At 41.5% G+C, this 15,505-nt stretch overlaps 1 protein-coding gene across 6 annotated transcripts in view; it reads left to right on the forward strand.

The window, feature by feature from the left end:
* The window catches only part of ARID5B (AT-rich interaction domain 5B), a 137,288-nt gene that overhangs the window by 64,123 nt on the left and 57,660 nt on the right, over window positions 1-15,505 (forward strand). For all 6 annotated transcript variants that reach the window (XM_032445602.2, XM_085553999.1, XM_085554001.1 and 3 more), the window contains one exon: window positions 5,662-5,892. In XM_032445602.2, coding sequence (XP_032301493.2) covers window positions 5,662-5,892 — 231 coding nt within the window. The remainder of the gene's footprint in view (window positions 1-5,661; window positions 5,893-15,505) is intronic.

Consider the following 15,505-nt stretch of genomic DNA (forward strand, 5'->3'; position numbering starts at 1 on the left):
GGGGGACTTTCAAGAAAAGGGTAGATGTGGCTCTTAGAGATGTAGTGTAATGGGTATGGTGGTGATGGGCTGATGGTTTGACTAGATAACCTTAGAGGTCTTTTTCAACTTGCATGATTTTATGTTTCTGTGATCTTCATCATCTCCCTTTGTTCTCTTGCTCATCCTTCAGGACATCATAGCCAAAGGAACAGAGCAGGGGAAGGAGAACTGGGTCAGTCTTAAGTGCTAAAAGAGCAGAAGTCTTCTATCACAGATGACCTCAGTGTTTTTATGCGTTGGCGGCGAGTGTTCCTCCTGGGAGGGGATGTTCTAGAGTGCGTTTGAACCACTGCTTTGGCACAGGGCAGGCTGCACTGGTGGCATTCATGTCAGCCATTCGATCTGCAGGTCCAGTCTCTGGACTGAGCTAGTCATCATAGATGGCAAGGCAGTAGTAACTCCAGAGAGTGAAAGGATCTGAGCCTTATCAAAGAACAGGTTGTGGGGAGGTCTGGCTGGCTGTGGAGGGATTTGCTAGAACTATACTATGAAATAAAATATGTCCAAATGGAATTAAGTGCATCCCCTCACGTGTGCTTCAGTTTGTTGCTGAAGCCCCAGCCTCACGCCAGGCTTTGGGGGCAGTGAGCTGCTCTGAGTGGGCAGGAGCCCTGGCTGTTGTCATTGAGTACTGCTAGCCTTTGCCATCCCAGTGCCTCCTCATACCCAGACGTGCCGTCCTTCCCTCCCTACCTACTGCATAGCAGTGGTATGGCTGCACCATGCATACAGGCTGTGGTAAACTAATTGTGATCTGCGCGTCCTGTGGGATGCCCCCTTAGTAGTGGAGCTAATGGAAGATGGCAGAGTGGCTCATATAGCAAGCAGGAGGAAGGCTGACGGACACTGTGCTGCTGCTGCTGCCTTCATTTTTGCTCTGTATTCCAAATAACTCCCCTGCTCAATTTGCTACCCACACAGCAAAGCATTGTCCCATTTTATCTGGTTCCCCTGATACTTCCATTGCTTATCGTATGAAGATCTGTGTTAACATTTATCAAAACAAATGGCAAGCCTGGGACCTTTTAAGTAGTTTTTTTAGTTAATAAAACCAATCTTCTACTTCTGTTATGTTAAAAGTACATTATCTTTTTATTACAAACTCTCTGCAGCTCAGTCTGTTTTCCTTCTTGGCAATTTCATGACTGCTCCGCTTGATCGCTGTATGGAGAATTACAAAATCATTAAGGGTGGGGCTTTACCAGCTGACTTACAGTACAAGCCATTTCTCAAAATAACCACAACACTGCAACGCTGATGTGTAATTTACGTCACTGTATGTTTTTATGAAATAGTTTGCGGCTTGTTCATTTCTATGTAGAACTGAGTATCTCTTCTCTCGCTTTTTAATCACAAGCTTTTCTTTTTTTATTTTTTATTTTCCTTTTTTACTTTTTAATATTTTCCACTCTCAGTCTTGGCTGGCCTCCAATTTAACAGCTACAGTCAGGGAGGAAAAAAAAGAAAGATCTTTTTTTTTTCTTTTCCTTTTGCCTGCAGTTTAACTGCGAGTGTGTTTTCCTCTTTGATGTATACAATGGTGTTAACTGCCTTGGAAGAGATGGTAGATCTGGGGCAGAATAAATCGCACCGGGTAAAGCTGAGGGTTTATAAAATAGATGCAAAAGTTTGGAATTTCAAACCATAGCAAGCGAATGACGCTGTTGAGTCTCCTGCTCCAGTACATTTCCTTTTTAAAAATGACTTTCTGTATAATGTCTTGTAATTAGAACAGGAAATCATTGAGTAACTGGAAGAAGAAGAAGAAGAAGAAGAAGAGCACTTAAACTGAAAAGAAAATTACCTTCTGAGAAATTATATTCACAATTTTCTTGTTTGTTTTTTTTTTCCTCTGAATTTTTTTCTTCACACTGCACTGTTGGTAATGATAGTAACAGATGTACCTACTCTTATCTGCATCATTGTTCTGACGGGGTTTTTTTTTTTTTCTGGGAAAAGAAAGGTGGTTTTCAGTAACATACAAAAAAAAAAATAAATGAATGGACAGAAAATGGGAAATGCCTAATTACAAAAAATATTCCGTGTCACAAGAGTAGCAATTAAATTGAAACTTCAATATAATTATCAATAACAGTCGAGCCTGGAGCCGTGCCAGGCGCGTAAAGTTGCTGCTCAGCCTTTATGTGGTTGCTAGGAGCACGGCGAAAAGTATAAAGCTTCGAGAAAGGAATGTCTAATGTAATAAAGTAACAGAAGGTAGCATAAATCATTGTGAGAGCAGTTCGTATTGACATTATTTTACTTAAATTGGGTTGAAACTAGACATTTAGTCTTACAAGAGGCACAAATTCATATTTCTTCTGAAGAAATAACTCTCTGCTTTCTGGGAAGGAGCAGAGCGTGTGCTTTCCTAACAGAGCCCAATACATATTTGGAGCCTTTTAAGCAAAAATCTTTAAATGTTTGTTTCTGTTGGCATCCAAATGCATTTGCACTAATACGATTAAAGGAACTAAAGGGCAAAATACTTGGCAGATTTTGCAGTTGAGGTAATTAGGTACAGGAAGGAACATGCATAGTTTTTCCATCAAGCTCTATAAAATCCTGGTGTGAAGGTCTTTTTAAAGAAAAAAAAAACCTCTGGCTGATGTTGGGAGTAGATTATGGCGGTTAGCAATAACATTGTACTCTGATGTTTCTGAAACAAGCAAACAAAAAGGAGTTACATTGCTGTATTTCTCTGTTCTTTCTGTAAATAGTTCTGGCTCTGGATGGATTTGTTAGGAATGCATGCTTTTAGCAGGCTCTTTTTCTTTTGGGGCTTTTAATTGTCTTGCATTACATATTAAAAATGGTTGTGCTGATTTGAAAAGTCAGTTCTTGCATAGATTCATTGTGTTTGGCATTTCATGCATCTCTTACTTACAAAGACAACTTGAAGAACATGTAATCCAACATAAATGCCAGGCTGTGCCAAATCCCGGCTCTCTTTACCCCTCACAAAGGGAACTGTTGGATTACATCTGTGCATATATAGGCAGTGCTGGTAACGCAGGGGCGGAACCGTGCGCAGTAATTACAGTTGCTCTGTTTTCAGCTCTGAAATATATAAGTAAATGAAAAATTGACATTGGAGGGGGGTTATTAAAACAAGTAATTATGGTATAAGCATAGGATTAGAGCCATTTCACTAGGATCTTACAAGCAGCAGACTGTAGGTATTATCTTTTACCTTGTTTTCTTTACTGAAGCTACAGAGTGAGACACAGAAATACAGCATTGTGGTTTACTAAGACCTCAGCCAAATGATTTTAGAAATCACATTGTTTTTCTGGATTTTAATGAAATGCAATCAGCATTTCAATCCTCCTAACAGTAAACTCCTTCTGATCGTGTTTACCAAAAATATTCAGCAATATGCACTAAGCCCACTGCTAAATGACGTGTTAGATTGTGCTAGAAGAGAAATGCTTCTTTGGGCTGGCGTTTTATTAGGGATTGGTCTACTTTGATTTCTCGTTTCTTGTGTGGGTGTGGCTGAGAAAAAAAAGTCTTTGTTCCAGGAACACTGTTTGTCTTTCACTAAACAAATCTTCAGTTTATTCAGTCTTTATTCATTCTTAGAGCTTTCTATTGAACATAGAGTGAGTGAATAAGGAGAGGAAAAAATGCATCATGAAGTACTCGGTGGAGTTGCACAAGCGTGGGTAAAAGTGATCCAGTGAAAAATAGCGTGATTTTAATTTATGCCGTGGGTTTGAGTTAAGATGCTGATCTGCAGGGATAGGAAGTTTGTATAATTCTCTGCAGGGTCTGAGAGCAGTTTGTCTGGAAAGTAATGGTTTACTACAAAGGCTCGTGGAACGTACGTTTATATGTACCCTGTTTAAAAAGCTGACCACATCCTGGCTTGAGAAAAGCGCTGTCAGATCAACAGATTCAGCTCACCGCTATCTACACAGGGGTATAAAGTAGTAATAACGGTCAGGCAGGCGTATATGAAACTCTCAGAGGAGCTAAAGGATGGATCATGTGCTTGGTAATTCCTAGAACAGTTTTCCTGATCTGATTTTAGGGTTTACTAATAAAGCAGAGACTGACCTAATCCCAGGAGCCGTTGTCACGTTGTTTTGGAGGCTCGTGGGACACTTAGTGAAATCGAGGCATGGCCACATCCTTATGGCTGAACAGAGATGTTAGGGCCAGAAATTTCACTTTCTCAGAGAAGTAATGTAAATGCAGTTTACCACGATGCGTTACTCTTACTTTGGTACACGAGTGGTTTCATCTCCCCACCTACCTCAGGGCTGTGGGCAAAGTTCTGCATTCAGGAGCTGTGCCCATAGAAGCTGGGCTTCCCCAGCCCCTCTGCCGTGCTGAGGTTTTTGCAGCGTCGCATTTGTCTGCAGTGGTGACATTCTGGACGGTCTGTCTGCTTCCAGAGACTTCTGAAAATGTAGGCTTTTGTGTGTCAACATTTCCATTGCCTCACGCAAATCAAGACGAGCTGTGCCTTTGTATTTAGCTGGAAAGAGCTGATCTGACATTTCTTTCAATATCTGAAGTGATTTTTACTTTAAGGCTAAGAAAGATGATTTCGGTATTAGTAATGGGATTAAATATTAGACCTTTTGTCTCCGTCAGAAGAAATAGCTGAGTTATTCAGTAATCAGGGTAAGCAGAAAATGTAAGCTGCGCACTCTCTTGCTTTGTCTTCATTGGCATGCAGGGAAAGGCATGTTCAGCTGCCCCACCTGAGGAGATAAATGAGCATAAAAAGAAGTGCTGTTAAGTACTGGCTGCATACCTGCAAATGACTAATTTCTCATGTTTGCATCTCTGGATTTTTGCTGTTAGGTTTCCTGCTGGTTGTCATATGATGAAACTTGATTGTGATAGTTCAGCATCCGCCACCTTTACACCCAATATCATGTAAAGCTCAGGGGAACGGAAAGAAGCATGCTTAGGACTCCTTCATGTTCTGACCGTACCTTTAGACAGTATGAGCTGCTTGGAAATTCATTTGCTCATTGTGCTCTGTAGGTGTTTTATTGAGTCCTGCTGCATTTGCAGTTAATATGAGGGAAGCTCCCTCCACCTGTTGGGCAGCTTCACACCGCTGCATGGGTCGGAGCAGCCCTGCTCCTGTCCAGGGCCCTTTGGTGGTTGCCAGTATCAGGCACTTCAGAAGGGCCTTAGTAGCTGTGCTCTCTAGGGCTCATGTGTTATTATTTTTAAAAGGCATTAGGTAGTGTCAACATGAGTTCAGTGGGGCTGTATAGAGAGCTGAGTGAAAATGGCAGATAATATTTCTGTCAAAGCAGCCAAGTTGGCAAAGGGTGGCGAGCACTTTGATTCAGGCAGTTGGCCAGCTTGTTCAGAGTGGGGTTTCCTTAGCCAGGTGGAGTCCCTTGTGGGGAGGCATGGCAGAACTGGACAGGAAGCCAGAGATGAAGCTGTTTCAATAAATATTTTCAAATATGTCTATTTTTAACCTTTCTTTCAGAAACCACTATGATGTAAAAGATAGATATTGAGAAGATAATGACCTTGACAGGCTGTGGGTTTTCTGAGCTGTTTGATTAACAGCCTTGTTCTGTATTTTTTCTGATGCAATAAGAGTAATTCTCTCTTTTATTTTTTCTTTTCTTCTTCCAGGTGAGGATGATGAAGATTCAAACCTGCTAATTCTCAGCTACCCACAGTACTGTCGCTATCGTTCCATGTTAAAGCGCATTCAGGACAAGCCTTCTTCGATACTAACAGACCAGTTCGTTTTAGCCCTGGGTGGCATTGCAGTAACAAGCAAGAACCCCCAAATCTTCTACTGTCGGGATACATTTGATCATCCAACCCTTATAGAAAATGAGAGTATATGTGATGAGTTCGGTAAGTCGTTTTAACAGCTATTTTCCTTTTTACACAGTAAAGACATTTTTCTTCTTAAGTGTCCACTGATTTCCAAGGGGAAAATGTGATTCCTTTAAAGTGAATCAATACTATTTATTGTTTGAAATTTTAAGTACCAAATGTGTTCTTTCTACTGAATCTGAAGGCTTCTAGCTACTACAAGCTACTACTGATCTCACATTTGCAGCTTGAGTTTATCACAATCAAAGATAATGTTACATGGACAGAGTATGTAGCACAGTTACTCAGTATAAGTGAAAGGATCCCTTGTCTGGATTTGAAATTTATCTACCTTAACCATTACCCTGTGGCCTATGTCTTTGCAGAAGCTTTACAGTGTGTGTTGTTTTGCTAAAGTCATTGTTGGTGCTTTATGCTAATAAATGCAAAACAGGAAAACTCCCTGTGCATCCCATTGCTGCTGCAGAGCACTCATCAGCTGTGCATCTGCTCCAAGGGCCTTGAACAAATATCACCTATAGACTGTGTGTTTCTGGCCTTCCTGAAAGATGAGCTTTTTCAGCAGGAGTTTCAGCTAGGAGTTTGATTTTCCATGTGCAAGGGCAGTTCTAAGACGTGATCTCTTAATTCAAAGGGTATAGAGAATATTGTGCTGCTTCAGGGGAGTCTGCAGTCCCTCGTGGTTTGGGAAGAGGGTGCTGCAAGATGCAGCTCCAGTAGCTGTCAGGTGATTTAAAACTTGGTTTTGTTTTGCTTTGCACTGTGTTGTTGAGTCAGCCCAAGTACAGAATTTGTGCTGGTGAACGTGTGTGAGAATGCATATTCTGTGCACACACAGGGCAGCTCTAGTAACGGGTCCAGTGTAATTTCTTTAGCAAAGTGCCTATGCTGTGAGAATCAAGTTTTATTACCCTTAGCTCTAGATGGATGAGCGCCACGATTCATGCTAGTGAAATCTCCTTGCATAGCGGTGGGCTGCACCTTTCTTGTGAGCTCCATACATCTCTACAAGGAAGCTCGTGTGGTCTTTTATACAGTTTTTAGATGTGTTTAATGCATAATAATGGGAGCGAGAGGGAAGGTATTCGGCAGTGCCTGTGATGGGAGAGTAATGTCCCCCTTTGTCCTAACCCTGACATGTTAGTTACTGTTTTTTTGCCCAGTCCAGGCCTTTCTTATGGCAGCAGAGGGGAGCACCAGCTCAGCAGGTTGAGCTGAGGCATTTCAGTGGCGTAGAACTGCTGCTGTACCATGCACTGAGCAGCTTGAGGCAGGTAGGAGAGAGTACTCCTGTACTGTTGTCACTGGAGCTTGTTGCTACTGTGAAGAGTTTTAATTTTGTGGTGTTGAGCTTTTACAGAATTAGGTCCAAATTGTCAAGTCCACTTACAGTCACACCAAACATTACAGGCTTGGAATTACGACTATAAATGTTGGTTTCTCTTGGGGATGGGGAGGTGGAAAAAAGGAATGAAATATCCAGGAAGTTTGTTTCAATAACACAGTAGTATCATGTTGAGTTTTATTTACTCTGAGCTTTACCTTAGAATATAAAGTTGGGTTTTAATCAACTACCCTTCTCATACAGGAAAGGTTATTTTGGGCTTGAAGGTGTTTGATGAGCATACCATCTGTTTTCTGCAGAGTATTTTATTCAGGGTCATTCCTTGATTACAGGTTTGTTGAAATAGTTGGGTCCATAATGTAAGTGTATCATGGAATATTAGTAATAGATGAATCAAAGAGACGTGGAGTGATACAGAAACTACGCTCAGTGAACCATAGCAAGTGCTTTGTTCAGTCTCTGAAAGCTAACTATGCCATTCTCTTGACCTTTGCAAGGCAATTATCTCATTATCAAACCAGAGCCACAGAAATCTTTGCCATAGAAATTAATAATGTGTATTTAAAATATAGTTTGGTTTAAGAAGCAGATTTTCTAAATGCCTATTAAGAAATAAAAAAAAAATCAACTATTCTTTAAAAATATTTTTTACAAAAATAATGATGTGGTAGAATTTGTAAACCCTGCTGTGCTAAGAAGGAAAAACTAGCCTGTATATGGTTCCATCACTATATTGCAGACTGCATGGTGTCAATTATACTACCTTTGTTGACGGCAACAGGCAATGTGCCGTTATATCCCTTTCTTTGCTGGCAGGACAATAAAATGTACAATTCATTATACAAACAGTTTATGTTGATATCTTGTAGGCTGATGTCACATGTGGAAAGTGATGACTGCTAGATCTAAACAGAGGCAGGGTGGTATAGTAGATGAGTTGATTACTTTAAGGCACTGGTATTTATCACTTGAATCTGAGGGGGAGACCAGGTTACAGAAATGTGGCTAAAATTGTGAAAAGCTGCTTATAAAGTGATCCAGAGCCATTTAATTTTGTGGGCCTTGGCTATTTTTTAACTTGCAAATTAAAAAAGCATGCAGAAAGATGAAGATGGGACCCTGTGTATTTCCCCATCACCTGGAATTCCCCAAAATCTAAAGCAAACATAATTTGGGGCAGTGTGGATGAAAAACACCTTTGTGAGATCCCTAAACTTCTGATGAGGATGCAGGGTTCCTTCAGAAACTGCTGTGTGAAGCACAGCACCTCCTATGAGCACTGGAACACCATGCAAAAGATACAGCTAATACCAAGGAGACACGAGAAACACCTCTACAAAGAGCCCCATTCACCATGGCACGTAGCTGTTGTTCTTGTTAGGCAGTTTTAATGGAGAGAAGTGTTTTTCCAGGAAGTATTATCCCTGGTTTAATTACACCTTTCTAACAAAAACATTTTGTTCTGCTCTGATTCCTTCTCATCCCTCCACCCTTTTTCCCCATTCTGAAGTTAACAAAAAAATAAATAAAGCAGGAAACGATCAAGTTTTGTTGACAGAAGTTAAGGTGGAAACTTCTGGGTTTTTAGTGTGAGATTTTTGTCTCTTTAAATCACAAAGGTCTGTAGATGCTGTGCATCATCTCCCCCCTCAGACATGGCTGGAGGAGATGTGTAAGGCACTCCAGGCCCAGCTGCTCTGGGCCATCCCATATGGATGGCTGCAGTCTCTTGTAGAGCTTCCTCCAGGGGTCAGGGCTGCAGGCAGCTCCAGCTGTGCTTCCATCATGAGCTGCCACCCCAAATACCTGCTGAGGGGGCCGGCGGCTTGGAGCCTCTGCCAGCATTTGAGCAGTCATAGTTTCTCTTCAACTCCAGGTCGCTGATACAGTCAGTTGTCAAAATTGTTTGAGTTAGCAGCCCCTGGGGTTGCTGTTGTGGAATAACTTTTGTAAATACATTTAATTTACTAGCATTTGCTGAGTGATCTGTGTGAACTGGGGCTGTTTAGTCTGGGGAAAAAGGAAGCTGAGAGGAGACCTTATTGCTCTCTTCCAATCTCTGAAAGGTGCTTACAGTGAAAGCAGGACAGGTCTCTTCTCTCTGGTGATAGGACGAGGGGAAATGGCCTCAAGTTGTGCCAGGGGAAGTTTAGGTTGGATTTTAGGAAACACTTCTTTATAGGAAGGCTTGTTAAGTGCTGGAATAGGCTTCCCAGGGAGGTGGTTGAGTCACCATCCCTGGATGTGTTTGAAAACCGTTTGGATGTGGTGCTCAGGGATGGGATTTAGTGGAGGGTTGTTAGGGTAGCACAGTTAGGTTGTGGTTGGACTCGATGATCTTTAAGTTCTTTTCCAACCTGAGTAGTTCTATGATTCTGTGATTCTGTTGTATATGATGCAAGACCAAAGGAATGAAAAAATAGTGGTCCTAATAGCTTTCATTATAGACCAGAGAGATGTATCTGGAGGCTAAGCTGCCGGCGTGGTGTCCAGAAGATGTGTTTGAGGACTCTGGGCCAGAAATCAGTGTGCAAAGTAGTTGCTACAACAGCACGCAACCTTTCAGTGCTTGCTGACTTGAAGGAGGTGACTTGATTTTCTACTATGCCTGCACCTGCTCTGCTACAAGGGGAGACTTCCAGGGCTCATTGGTGAGCATGGCTTCTTTCCTCAGCCAGCTGTGGGCTGCATTGCAGGAGGTACATAGGCCCCTATCATGCACAGCTGTGTCCCTTGGCACAGACTTCATGGGCTTGGGGCTGCATGGTGCTGTGGGAGCAGGAGAGTCAGGTGAAGGTAGGTTTCTGCAGCTCTATCACTTTCTCTATGTGATTTGTCACAGTGCTTTGCTGAATGAATATTGTAAATCCTGCCCACAATGGGTGAACCAGAAGCTTGTCATCCATTTTGTGTGCATGTGTTTGATTGTGTGTGTGAAGGAAAACTGAATACTTTATTTCTTCCTTGTTTTTAAAAAATATATTTGGTAAATTTTTGATCATTATGGCTTAATTTTGTAGCAAGCTGGGTCCAGTGTGCCATTAAAAAAGCTATTTGGTCCCTGAGGTGCTGTAAACACATGTTGGCACCTGAAAGAAGGTTAAAAGTTTTATACTTTCCTGTAGAGGCTAATTTTTTGTAAAACATTTCATAGCAAAAAGTGAGAGAACTGCATCCTGCTGTGGTATTAATACCATTTTTTTCTTCTGTAAGAATGAAACTTCTCTGTTTTACCATAAGAAGAGCAATGCAGAAAGAAACTTCTCATTATGTAAATGATGCATGGAGGTGTTGCAGTCCCCACTACTCTTCTCTCCCCCTTCCTCTTAAAAAACTAACAATGTATTGCTTGCATAGGGAAAAACCATCTACATTCAAAACATAACATAGCAAAACTAACTGTACTTTGACCAGCTCAGATCTCTCTATTGAGCAATACAAAAAGCAGATCCTCTCATTGCTGGGAATGAGTTGGAGTGAGGAATGATTTTCCTGACCTCTGGAGTTTGCTGTGATATTTTCAGCACTTACCTTCTTTCTTGTCGTGGGCCAGGGAAGTGGAGCTGTGAAGAAGAGAGGGCTGTTTAGGGATAGGTCATGTGCTGCAAACAACACATGGGATGGGAGCTGATGGCTTTAGGGTGTGGAGTGGTGTGGTACCTTTATTCCTGGAGCTGCTGAAATTTTGTCTTTGCTCTCATTATGCATCTGAACTATGAGTTTGTGACTCATAGTTAAAATACGCGGCTTATGGGGTAAAAGATAACAAAACCAAAACAGGGAATGAAACTTAAAAGAAAGGAAAGAAAAAGAAGAAAGAATATTTCCAGTTTAATGAACTGCAGAGTTTTACTGTTGATGACGTTCTTTATTTGTGTGAGTCAAAATAATCACCCTTAAGAATGAAAGTTCGGGGGTTTTTTTATGTTTTTCAGCAGAAGTAAAATGTCAGCGTTTCTGCTATTTCAGTTTTGGTTACTTCCAAGGCTATGTATATCAATGAAACTCAGCAAGGCCAGTAAGAGCTTCCTCTGATTCTGGGTCTTCTAATCTCAAGTCTTCTAATCTTCTCCTATCCCATTAGGTGATCACTTGTCCAGAAGGTAGGCACACTAATATTCTTTGCTCTTCAAGATTTCCTTAGTCTGTATCCATCTGCTGCTTCAAATCTCTGCTGAGTGTCTTTATCAGTGTAGCTCATAACTACATTTTAATAATCAAGAATAGGTCCCAAGTTAATTTAACCAAAGTTGGTATCTGTTTGATGTAGCCGGCTTTCATTCTTCATAAGAACAGAGCAAGTTCAACATTTAGTCTCCAAAACTGGCTAGAATAAGTGTTTTATCTCTCGTGTGTTTATAGTAATTTAACAAGTAATGGGGATATTTAATCAGCAGGTATTAGCTGTGATTAACTACAAGATTCCCATGAGTGTGCCGTCAGTCCCCCACCTTTTGATATCAGCATCCAGCATGAGGTTGTACAGGCAACAGGTCAACAGTGGAAGAGCCTTTTCTTTATCTTTTCTGTTTTGATTTTGCATCTTTGGGATGTTGTATGTCCTGTGCACAGAGGGGTCTCCGTACCCTTTGCATCTCCCGGGCAGATGGACGCCCAGCTGGGACGGGGCAGAGGCTCAAGCTGGTTGGGTGCTGCGCCGGTTGAATCTTATCCCGTGTGACATCTACACTGTAATGGTGGAAACCTAAGCTTGCTTTTTCTCCCTTTAAAATGCACTCAAAAGCTCTAAAATCCTCTTTTTACCTCTACGCTTTCCTCGGTGCCATTTACAAATGTGACAGGAAGAGCATGGAGACTTTTAGCATGTTGCTGGGGCCTCTTTAGATGAAGCTTTGTGGTGGCATCTCCTGGAGTCTGAAAAACATGCACAGCTTTTCGTAGGCCCTGCGTAGTGTGGCTTAGCTAAATATCTCAAATTTTAACTCTCTCGAAACAAAAACAGGACGTAGCTGGAGGGGAAGTAGTGATTAATGCATAATAGTGCTATATACAATGTAGATAGATAAATGTACATTTCCTCCCCCTCACACCCCACCTCTGCAAACATAAGCTTTTAGCCTGAAAAAGAAAATCTGGAAATGTTCTGGATCCTGGTCAGACCTTTTTCTTATTTTGTTAATTCAACTGTGGAGTGAGATATTAATGATCCCCAGATGTTGTTTATAATGATTGATTTTTCAGTCATGAAAAAAATACTTGCAGTTTTTTTAAACAATTGATATTTTCTAGTGTGCTCCGCAGCATTTGAATAAAATGTCTGAAGGCAGAGCTGTTTATATGCCCAACATAATTGCTTCTGTTAAGTGATTTCTTCATTCTTAACATTTTTAGCTCTAATTGCTTTTCCCCCATACATCTAAAAATAAATATTTGCAAGTTTTGCATTCTGTCCCTCATTGAAATGCATAAAATATTTGTATACTTGAAGCGAAAGGCACCGATAAGGGGTCACATTCTGTCTCACTGAGAGTGGCGTAAATCCAGAATGACTCCCTTCACTTCAGCAAATGGTACTCAGGTTTTCCCCAGTTAACCAAGGGCAGAATCTCACCCAACGTTAACAGCAGGCTGCTAAGTGAGCATAAGTAATGTGTGGTAGAGTAAGATAAAATACCTTCCTGTCTGTAAGAACTTCAATAGAAACAAATGCTGCTAATGCTGCTTTTTTTTTTTTTTTTTTTTTTTGTGCATTTTCACCAGCAACCACAGCTGTAACCAGGATAAATACTAAGATAGACTATTTCTCACTCCATGAAACCAGAGTCAGATCTCCTTTAAGGCCTGCTTCTGCAGCACAGCTGGGGTGCTCAGTGCTGCTCCATCCCTGCAAGCAGCAGACATGGGATGCTGGGCAAGGGGCTGCCCCTTCTTCCTGCCCCCACCTCCTGCTGCACAACTGGGTCAGGCATGGCCAGGGGCTTGACATGGGGCCTTGGGCACCTGTGCCCAACTGACATGGCTCAGGGTGGTGGTGGAGGACACAGCTGTGGTGCTCCCGTGATGTCAGAGCTGTGCAGTCTCATTGTGGGAACCATCTTCTCATTATCACCATTTTGAACAAGCACTCCCGAGAGCGTCCTCATGTGAGTGTTGTATGCCCAAGGGCCACAGGACTACACTGCGGGGCTGGGTATAGAGCGACGGGCCCACCTCCCTGCCCTGCCAGCAGAAGGAGAAGTGGTTTGTGTCAGAATATGGTCACATTCTTCTGATTAAACCCGCTCAAAAAAGACAACATTGTAATATTTTCCAGCGACTGTTTATCATGAATTACGTCAGCCTCGGTTTAAATTGCTATTATTTCTCCTTAATGCTTCTTGGTGCCTGCATAATTTACAGCATTGGCAGCTGCGGGACTATGAAATAACGTTTCACAACCACCATACAATAGTAAAGAACATGAAGTTTTTGTTGTTAATTATTATGGGTCTCCTTTAACTTTTTTACAAAGTGACATAAAATATTGTTGAGGTATTTATGGTTAAAGCTACTTTTACATGGATCTATTTTGCTTCTGGCTAGTTCTTAACTAAAACAGTCATTTGTGGTTATTATGCCTTGGGAGATATTATGTCAGAACTGGTTTAGGAGTATTATTATGTATCACATGTCATATATTACATGTCAGCACTTGAGGCTGTCTTTCAATAAAAACAAATGTAATTTCAGTTAATGGTCTTTTAGGTGTAGGCCATTTGTAAACTTACCTGAGTTCATTTGAAGGTATACTAAAAAGCTTTGTTCTCGTGGAGTGCACTTGAGTAATTTCATTTTGGCTTGGGATGGAATTTCCAAAATATTTGTCATTATTTCAGTCGGAGGGTACTGCCTCTAGAAAGCAAACAGTTTCCCAATCCCCAGGTTAATGTACACATTTAAGGAGCTGTAACTGTTACTCATTACTTTGTTTACTTTTCCCCCTTTGAGCTCCTGCTCAAAAAAAAAAAAAAAGCCCTCCGGTGTGGGCTGGGGCAGTATCCCAGGCAACTAAGCCACCTAATGATGATGCTGCGCGGTGCTGCCCAGATGAATAGCGTGTAGGTCCGGAGATAATCCGTGGGAGAAGGCTGGTAGAAATTAAAGGTTGCAGGCAAGTTTTAAGTTAACTTGAAGTTGCGTTTCAAATCTGGAAAATGCAAACTTAGACAAAGCAAACTTTGAATCAGTGTGTCATTCCCCGTGGTCCCAAATACTGTGCATATTTTCCAGTACTTATTTGAAGCAAGAAATGAGGCATACGGGGTGTGCCAGAAATATTACAAAGAGTGAAAACACATGAATGACTCGTGTGAACTTTTTGTTGTGTTTTTTTTTCTTTGGCATCTAATTAGTTAATTACTACTACACCAAAATAAAAATCCAACCACCAACAAAAAAAGACATGATTTCTCACCCTCACCTATGTTTGAGCACCATAAAAATGATCAAAGCCTGTGTTTGTTTCTAGTCCCATTTTATTCCATGGGACCACTGGTTTTGGTGGCTTCATTCTTGGGAATGGAAACCCTGCTGGGCAAAAAATGAGTCTCTGTCCCCGCACGGACACGCAGGCGAATGGTGTGAGGGTGCCAATGTGAAATTAGAACGGGAAGAAAAGAGCAGGGGGAGCATCTCGTGTGCTACTGGGTTGGAATTTAATAAGAGACATAAAATGGAGCGGAATTTGCCTGGACACTGCAGGATTTTTTAATATTAGGCACCATGCTTGATTTCCCTGGAAATGAGTGAGCAATCTGAATTTAGAGTTGTTTGGCAGGGGGAGGGCGCGTTTCTTTTTCTTTTTTAATCAAAGGCATTTCAGCAGCCGATCCAAGTGAAAAGGGGATCTATCATTACGTAAGAATGTAGCAAACTTTCCCGTTTAATGAATGAATATTAGGCATTTCTGAAGCAGATGAAAGATGGTAAAAGAGGGAGACAGAGCTGACGTCTTGGAGATTTTAATAAAGATTGAAGTTAGTAGTGAAAAGGTCAAAGTGCCATTTGTTGAGCCCCTGCTTCTGGCACGGTTTCAAAGCTTGCAGTGCTGACTGTGGGGCTGTGATGTGTGTTAATGAACAGTTGTGGCACTTAACTGAGATCATGGGTTGGTCACATGAATATATATAAAAGATAGGAGCGGAGATTTTTTTTCCCCCCCTTTTTGCTGCAGTTTGGCTGCTGGAAGGACTGAACAATTAGAAGAAACGTTTGAAATGTTTGAACCCCACATAAGTCCCTTGGTCTGTAAAGAACATGAGCTGGGAATAATAGGATAGCGCTATA

Source organism: Coturnix japonica, chromosome 8 (assembly GCF_054131305.1).
Source record: "Coturnix japonica strain WE chromosome 8, WE-NBRP24, whole genome shotgun sequence".
Taxonomy (NCBI): Eukaryota; Metazoa; Chordata; class Aves; order Galliformes; family Phasianidae; genus Coturnix; species Coturnix japonica.